Source organism: Arvicola amphibius, chromosome 15 (assembly GCF_903992535.2).
Source record: "Arvicola amphibius chromosome 15, mArvAmp1.2, whole genome shotgun sequence".
In the NCBI taxonomy this organism is placed as follows: domain Eukaryota; kingdom Metazoa; phylum Chordata; class Mammalia; order Rodentia; family Cricetidae; genus Arvicola; species Arvicola amphibius.
This window is the reverse complement of record NC_052061.1, coordinates 33917932-33926937: the sequence shown is the minus strand read 5'-3', so window position 1 is coordinate 33926937 and position 9006 is coordinate 33917932. Positions and strand designations below refer to the sequence as shown.

The following is a 9006-nucleotide window of genomic DNA, read 5'->3' as shown; positions in this document are numbered from 1 at the left end:
ATGTGACAGGAAAGCAGCCAGAGACACCAAGGAAGAAGTTCCACAGTGCCATGCTGTGGGACTCTAGACTATTATTTAGATAATAATGAAGATAATTTGTAGCCAAAGCCAATTCTCAGGTGGCACTAAAGGTTGTCTGACACTGACCCCCATGCCACTTCCTCTAGGAAGTCAGTCTGGACTATGCATGGGCTCCTGATCCTGCATCCTTTGATATATCATCTTAGTGTTTTATGGGGACTCTAAAAATTCTATTTATACACCTTTATCTCAGGTTTATCATAGTTCTTTGACCTCAGATTGACTCCAGTGTTGGAACGTGCAAGGCCCAATCAAATGCTTATCACCTGGTTACATATGATATTGATCAGGAGGTGGTAAAAGAACTTCACTCCATTAATCCCAGCACTCGGGAGGCAGAGGAAGATGGATCTTTGTGAGTTCGAGGCCAGCCTGGTCTACAAGAGCTAGTTCCAGGACAGGCTCCAAAGCCACAGAGAAACCCTGTCTCAAAAAACCAAAAAAAAAAAAAAAGAACTTCACTCCAATCCTAATGACCTAAGGTTCACTTTGGGCTTCATATGGTGGGATTAGAGTATAAACTTACACAAATTCTTTCTTCACCCCCATATGTGAGCCAGGGCCTGGGAGAATCTACACATACACACACACACAAACACACACACACGTACATAAGCACAATAAATAAATAAATGCAAACAATTACAAATAGTTGTGAAATGGATAAGTGACGGCGAAGTTGATCTTGGCAGGAGCTGGCCACTGGAGAAGAAACATCTCAAGGGTGGAGTGAATAGGGGCTGGGGACTTTAAAAGCACCAGAATTGTACTGTTTTTTGATCAAACATTTGTGACCTAACAGGGAGGTGCCCATGTAGACAATAAGAATATTGTCTACAATAAGAGATCAGGGACCCTGGATCCAGGCTCAGTAAACTGAGACTTCTAAGCACAGAAGAGCCTTGAGGATGAAGGTCACACTCAGATCTCCTGCATCTGCCTGTCTCTCCTGTGACATCTTGAGTGTGTCCCTACTCACAGAAGCCCCCTGTCTCTCCTGTGACATCTTGAGTGTGTCCCTACTCACAGAAGCCCCCTGTCTCTCCTGTGACATCTTGAGTGTGTCCCTACTCACAGAAGCCCCCTGTCTCTCCTGTGACATCTTGAATGTGTCCCTACTCACAGGAGCCCTCTGTCTCTGTCCTTGTGTGAGGACAGGGCTCCTGGTGTCCCAGAAGATCTTCAGAATCCATGCTGTGCCTTTCCAGGGCCAAGGAAGGAACAGAAAGAGCAGGGCAACTTTGCCCTGCCTCCTGTACATTGGCTCCTGTCACTCTGACTAATCAGTTCTCCAACAATAAGAACTTTGCCCCACCACACCAAGGTCCCCGCCCATATCCGTTTGATTTAAATTCATAGCTAGGGAAGACCCACACATTCTGCTTCCTGTTTGTGAAACGTAGCCATCCTCCACAGCAGCAGCGACTCAGGCCTGAGAGCTGATCATGCCGTTGAATCAACTGCAAAGCTGGCTGAATGCTGTGATCTTTGGGCTCCTGCTTTTTCTCCTTCATGTACAGGGTGAGGCTCAATAAGTTGTTAATGGGAAATGATTAAAATCAGAGGTTGAACTTTTGGGAGGGAGGGAAGGCCAGGGAGCAGGGGTGCAGGGGTGGGTGATGGAAAGGACAGACTAAAGTGTGGGAATCATGAGTCTCCCAAGCCCCTAGCCAAAGCACACTGATTGAAGGTCAGAGATGTCTAAAATCTCTCCATAGTGAGGAGACAGTTCAGCGTAAGGAGCTCTGGAGAATGCTAGAAAATTCAAGAAAAAGCAAGATGAAGGAATTTCTCCCTCCTCAATGTATGGCCCTTACTGTAGCTACAGCTGGCCTTTGCATAAGTATGGCAATAATCATAATTTCATGTGGCCAAATAGCTCAGAGTGTCTGACCTCTGTGGCCAGAGAAATACTCTGACAACTTTCAAAGGGTAATAGGAAAGGCCCTGAGGGATAGGGAAGTTCCCACACTCACACCCCACAGCTGAACTAGGAGGTCCAGGGTTCCCTTCTTTTTTGCCCTGGTAACAGTGAGATGTTAACTCCCACAACCTGCTTGCAGCTGATTGCACAAAGCTAATCCAGATGACATCTCTCTAAACAGGTCAGGACTCCTCGGAGGCCAGCCCCATCAGAAACACACACACTGGCCAGGTACGAGGCAGCCTTGTTCAAGGGAATGATGGCAAAGTTGGTGTCCACACCTTCCTGGGAATCCCCTTTGCCAAACCACCAGTAGGACCACGGCGTTTTGCACCTCCTGAATCCCCTGAACCGTGGAGTGGTGTGAGAGATGGGACCTCACATCCAGCCATGTAAGTTCTGTACAGAGGACGTCTGGCCCTGGGGTGAACATTTGTTCTGAGCCCTGAGCCATGCTGAAGTCTTTCCTCCATCTCAGCTCCAGAGAAGTTTCCTCCCAGTGTGGGGAGTCCGCCATGCATATTTCTGATGCATGTGCTAAGGTTGAGTAGAACAACTGTACCAGCTCCTGGGTCAGAGCTTCGCACCATTGAGAGTTAGATGCAGGTACTGTAGAGAGGAACATAGATTAAAAGTCGTCACAGATCATGAGTTGTGTGACCTATTAAGCAGAGAGCACCCCAAATCCAGTAGAATACACTTCAGGTCCTGAGAGGTTCAGCGTGAAGGAATACTTCCTAACTCCATCCTCACAGCCACTATGACAATCTGTAGGGCCAAGCAACATTGACCAAGGAACTATATGTAACTAAATTGCACAGAAGACAGTATAGGAAAAAGAAGTTCCCTGACAGTCTGTATAAGGGATGAAGGATTTCTCACTGTCCTTTGGGCAGTATTGTCCATTGATTCCTCTGATTCCTGGAGAGTACCACACTCCAATATTGCAATCTGTTTGTTTTCTGTTGTTGTAGTAAAGTACCAAGAAAAGCAATTTAGGAAAGAAAGTTACTATTAAAGTAGACTATAATTTATCGTGTTTGGGAAGTTACACTGAAAGAAAATTACAGGAGCTGGTCACATCACATCCACAATCAGGAACAGAGAGGAAAAAACGCTTGCATGCTTTGCATTGCTAAGGTTTTAGGTCACTTTTCTATTCTTATACACTTCAGTGAATGTTACCACACACAGCCAATCATTTCCAAAGAGACACCGAGATGTCTCTATATACAATAATCAGAAAAAAATATAGACCCAACCAAACTGGAGGACCCCACCCCAGCTTTTGTGGAGCCTGTGGCCGTTACCTTGGTGGAAGGGACTTCAGAGGGGGAATATGTGTTAACGGGGCATCATGAAGCAGCTGCTGGAGACGGCTGACAAAGATCCAGAGTCACATTTGCTTTTGACCACCATATATCTCTTGGAATATCTCTCTGTTATTTCCATCAGTTGTCTGCAAAGCCTTGAAATGATGAATTCATTGGGCCTGAAGGATATGAACCTGCCCCTGTCCACACTCTCTATGTCTGAGGACTGCCTGTATCTCAACATCTACACACCAGCTCATGCCCATGAGGGCTCTAACCTGCCTGTGAGTGTCAGGACATGGTCAGCTTGGGAGAGGGTATGCTTTTCAGATGATTAGAAGGGATAAAAGCAGCCTGAGCTCCACTGTAGTGGGGACTCTGCTGAAAAACCTCCACCTACCGGGTCACAGAAGGCCTTCTCAGCCACACTAAGCAGCTGAACGTGGGTATGGAACACAGAACAGGAGCACTGAGTGGTTAAAGCTCCAGCTCTTTGATCAAAGCGGACTCATTCCACAACCTGAGTTCTGTAGGACCACTTAGGTGTTCAAGACTCAATATTGAGCTTACCTGTGTCTACTTTTGGATTATGTGTTGTGTCGGTGAGCGTTGATGATCCTTTCCTTTTTAGTCTGGAGAGATACCGTGGAGGCACCCCTCTTTGTTCCACTATGCAGAGTCTGAGTAATGACATTACTCTATACAATACCCATTAATTCAAACTGAGATACATGGTGGGGATGGGGACTAGGAATATACTGATGGGGCTACTAGAGAACCTGTCTGTGACTAAGGCCCGGAAGTCTTGACAATTTTCATCTATTTGTGCAGCTGCACAGAAGCCCATTAGTTGATTCTCCAGGAAGCAATCTTGCAGAATTGGATTGGCTATGAGCTTCATGGCATCTCTCTTGACTTCTCCAGGTGATGGTGTGGATCCATGGTGGTGCTCTTGTTGGAGGCATGGCTTCTATTACTGATGGATCCATACTGGCAGCCATTGAGGATGTGGTGGTTGTTAATATCCAGTATCGTGTGGGTGTCCTAGGATTCTTCAGGTGAGGATAGGACTGGGGCAGACAATGGCAACTGAGAAGAACTGGACAGCCCTTTGATCCATGTCTGTTCCACTTCTCAGCACTGGAGACCAGCACGCCAGAGGCAACTGGGGCTTCCTGGACCAAGTAGCTGCCCTACGCTGGGTCCAGCAGAATATCATTCACTTTGGAGGCAACCCTGACCTTGTCACCATTTTTGGCGAGTCAGCAGGAGGCACAAGTGTGTCTTTACTTGTTGTGTCCCCTATGTCCCAAGGACTCTTCCACAGAGCCATCATGCAGAGTGGAGTTGCCCTGCTGCCTGACCTTATCTCTGACACCCATGAAAGGGTCTACACTGTGAGTGCCGTCAACCATCATAGCCTGAGTCTGCCCCTCAGCCTTTGTCTTCTGGTGCTCTGGTCTTCTGTATCATGGGGGAAACAATAACCATGGAAAACAGTTTCCTTCCAATAAGTTTTGAGAAACTCACGGGTTAGCTGCTACTTGCCTCTATTTCATACTGGGTGATTATGTTGTCTGACCAGCAAACTACTCCAAGTGGCTTCCATCACTGACAAAAATGAATATGCATGTGCTTATGTAGATAGCTTTGTGGGTTTTTTAAAATTGTTTGGAGTACAAACCTGAGAACCTAAGTTCAAATATCCAGAACCTTCAAAAGGTTGGAGATAGTAGGTTTTATGTAATTCAAGGTTCCTATGCTCAGGTGGGGGATGCAGAGACAAGAGAATCCCTAGATGTCCACAGGGGAGCTAAAACTAGGAGCAGAATACAAGAGGATCCCCTGTCTCAAATAAGAGGCATCTGTGAGGAAAGACCTGGGCCTCTAATTTTCACACACAAACACTTGCAGACTTAATCCTTCTCTCACATCCGATATACAGAAGGACGGCTGGGGTTAGTAAGACTACCCTAAGGGAAAACGTGTGGAAGTAGAGAGGATACTGCCTGATGCCTATCAACTTTGAAGAGTAGGACAAAGGGGAAAATTATATGTACATACATACATATACACATACACAAACACAACACATACTATGGAATTTAGGGCAATAACATTGAGTTGAAATTGTAAATATTCTTCTCCCCACTTGTTCCCCTTCACAGACAGTGGCCAAACTGTCTAGATGTGAGACCATGGACTCAGAGACCCTGGTGCACTGTCTGAGAGGCAAGAGTGAAGCAGAGATTCTGGACATTAACAAGGTAAGAAGAATTGTGTGCCTTGGAACATCTAGTCAGACTTAGTGTTCTTAGTTCTGTGTACAATAAGAACACCAAGATAGGCTAATCTTAGTGTAGATTCTCTTCCAGAGTGAGCTGAGAACCCTGAGGCCAGTAAGAAATATGAAAGTGGTAGAGGTGACTCAGTGGACATCAACATACATATTTCATTGACCTTCAGCATTGATTTTAATGCCCCTCAGGTCTTCAAGGTCATCCCTGCTGTGGTAGATGGGGTATTCCTACCCAGGCATCCCCAAGAGTTGTTGGCTTCTGTGGATTTTCATCCTGTCCCCAGCATCATTGGAGTCAACAATGATGAGTATGGTTGGGTCATCCCCATGGTGAGTTTCAGTTCTAATCCTTTGGGAGATTGGAGATTCTTATGTTAAACAGTGGGAACACAATACATCTTTTAAGGAAGCCCATCAGATCCCACACTTAACAGGGTCTTCTACAACCTAGCTCTTCGGCTCTGCTCAGACAATAAAGGAAATAACAAGAGAGAACCTGCAGGCTGTTTTGAGGAATACAGCATCACAAATGGTGAGATACTGCTGGTCCTATCCAAATGGAGATGTCCCTAATATCCCCTTCTCAGATAGCATTAACTTCGTTAATCCCTATTAACGAAGTTCAGCATATGTGTGTGATTGTGTGTGGGGTGATCTCAGAGCATGGACCTTTTTACCCATGCTCTATCTCTGCCCAGGCCCCATTCTCCCCATACCAAAGGCTGCTGCCCAACTAACCGAGATCATGCCTAACCACATTCATCCTGATCTCTTGGTGTAGATGCTGCCACCTGAGTGTAGTGACCTGATCATGGAAGAGTACATGGGGGACACTGAGGACCCACAGACCCTCCAAAGACAGTACACAGAGATGATGGCAGACTTCATGTTTGTGATCCCTGCACTCCAAGTAGCACATTTTCAACGTGAGTACATCTGTAACAATCTTAGTGGAGCAGTTCAGAGATGTAGACCATGGGTGAGCACTGTGGAGCAGTGTGGGTATCCGGGTCTTCTCATGTCTAGTTTAGTAGAGTGACATCCAGATGCAGAGGAAAAAATGAGTTTCTGATAATCTATAACCATCCAGCTGGGAAGGCCATGACCACTGTTCTGCCCTGAGCCTTTCCACAGCTAGAGCTTCAGCCTAGAACTTTCTCTCCCCTTTAACATTTATGATTCCAGGTAACTTTATGTCAATGTACCTTGTCAGCAAATACATATTAGCAAAAAATCCATTTGATGGGCTAAGTCACTGTTTGTCCTTACCTCCAGGTTCCCATGCTCCTGTCTACTTCTATGAATTCCAACATCAACCCAGCTTCCTCAAGAGTTTCAGGCCACCCTATGTGAAGGCTGACCATGGTGATGAGATTACTTTTGTCTTTGGGTCCTTCATCTTTGGTATAAAACGTGAGTCTTTTTTTGGCATAGAACTGGACATTTATTACTTAGAGGAGAGAGAGAGTAGGGAAAGAAAGAGGAGAGAGAGAGAGAGAGAGAGAGAGAGAGAGAGAGAGAGAGAGAGAGAGAGAGAGAGAGAGAGACGTGTGCGCATGCCAAAAGGGGACAGTAAGTCAACGTGAGTCCTTCTTACTCTCCTTGAGCTGACTAAGGTCGCAGATGACATCCCAGGGACTCCTGAGCTGGCAGTCCATTTGAGGAAAACTAGATTCTGGGAGAGAATAAATTCAAATGTGTACCATATCATAGACTAAAAAAGTATACCAAGATTAGATTCTGGATCAGTGCCAGTCTAGCCTGTGATGGAGATGACAGCACATTGGGGCAGGAATTCCATTAGAGGATTGCATGAATGCTGAATATTGCATAGTGAAGAAGGGAGGTAAGAAATCTGATAGTTTAGGGCTCTGACAGCAGATGGAATTCTGAGTGGGAATCACGAGTTGGCAGTTGTGTTTGGTGTCATGGACTTCCAGATATATTTTTCTCATGACTCCAGTTGACCTCACTGAGGAGGAAGAACTACTGAACAGGAGGATGATGAAGTACTGGACAAACTTTGCAAGACATGGGTAAGAACACGCCTCTCTCTCAGCCTTCCCTATGTGGGTTATAGGGATATGTGGGTCTCTATATAGGAATCCCTTTTGTGTCATGGTCTCTTTAGCATTCCTGAATCTTCCATCACATGATAGATTCCTCTCCTGGATAGCACATTTATATAGATACTTTGTAGGTGTCAGTTACTGGTCATCTACAGTGACCTGGCTCATGAGCCATAGTGCTCTGGTACTGGTCTTTATTTCTTGCCTCTTAGATTAGATATAAAACAGGTCAAGTAGTCTTCCCCCACATGGAACAGGAACTAGTGGGTGACACTTGTGTCCCTTTATCAGGACACCTGTACCATTAGCTCCATTAACCACTGGCCTAATGTTCCATGGCCTTGACCCAAATCAGGGGTCAGACTTAGGATCAGAGTGACCTCACCCTTCCTTGCTGGCTGGCATATCCACAGGAACCCCAACAGCGAGGGTCTACCGTACTGGCCTGTGTTGGACCATGATGACCAGTACCTGGAGCTGAACATCCAGCCTGCTGTGGGCCGAGCCCTGAAGACCAGAAGGCTGCAGTTCTGGACTCAGACTCTGCCCCAGAAGATCCAGGAGCTAAAGAAATCTCAGAGCATGCACAAAGAGCTATAGTGCCCTGTGTGAGGAATGGTGTGTAGCATTGGCTACTCATGGGGTCACTTTGAGTTTTCCAAATCTTATTGAGGGATCTGGGTTGATTATATATATGCATATCTATCTATCTATCTATCTATATATATATAGATATATATGTATACACACACACACACACATATATATGTATATATATATATACACACATATCTTGGTTGATTCATATAACTTCTGTACTTATCTGTTCTTCTACATTTATCATCAATCCTGTGCATGTTACTCTGTCTTGCTGGGTCATCTTTGGTCAGACCAACTCAATCAATGATCCCGCAACAATGTGGATTTGTGAGCCCCAAACTACCCATTCTCTTTAAAATAAAGCAGAATTTTGAAAAACATTGATATGGGTTCTTCAAAAACCTTGTATCGTATGAGTGAGATGTGTCAAAATCACAGCCCAATCTCATTAGGTTCATGCTATTGGAGACCATGGTGTCCAAGGTTAAGATACAAACCTCATTGCTGTATCCTCATGACTAGTTTTCTGATCCAAAGATGAAACCTGGTGTTTTCACTGAGTACTAGGATATTTAATATTTCTCATGACCCAGACCTCCACTAGGCCTCACTCTTAGTAACGTCACATTGGAATCTAAGTTCCAAAATAGAAATATGAATCATAGATACTTTCAAAACACATCACATAGATGTTCCCAAGTCAGTGACTCGATTTGAAAG

At 45.2% G+C, this 9006-nt stretch overlaps 1 protein-coding gene across 1 annotated transcript; it reads left to right on the top strand.

Moving 5' to 3' along the window:
* Positions 1-1433: 1433 nt before the first annotated feature.
* LOC119801819 (acylcarnitine hydrolase-like) lies at positions 1434-8666 on the top strand. The gene is made up of 12 exons (XM_038312497.2): positions 1434-1602; positions 2187-2397; positions 3461-3602; positions 4243-4376; positions 4457-4715; positions 5487-5585; positions 5807-5947; positions 6069-6149; positions 6399-6543; positions 6893-7030; positions 7581-7653; positions 8100-8666. The coding sequence occupies exons 1-12, from the start codon at positions 1527-1529 to the stop codon at positions 8284-8286; spliced, it is 1686 nt and encodes a 561-aa protein (XP_038168425.1). The 5' UTR covers positions 1434-1526; the 3' UTR covers positions 8287-8666.
* Positions 8667-9006: the final 340 nt, after the last annotated feature.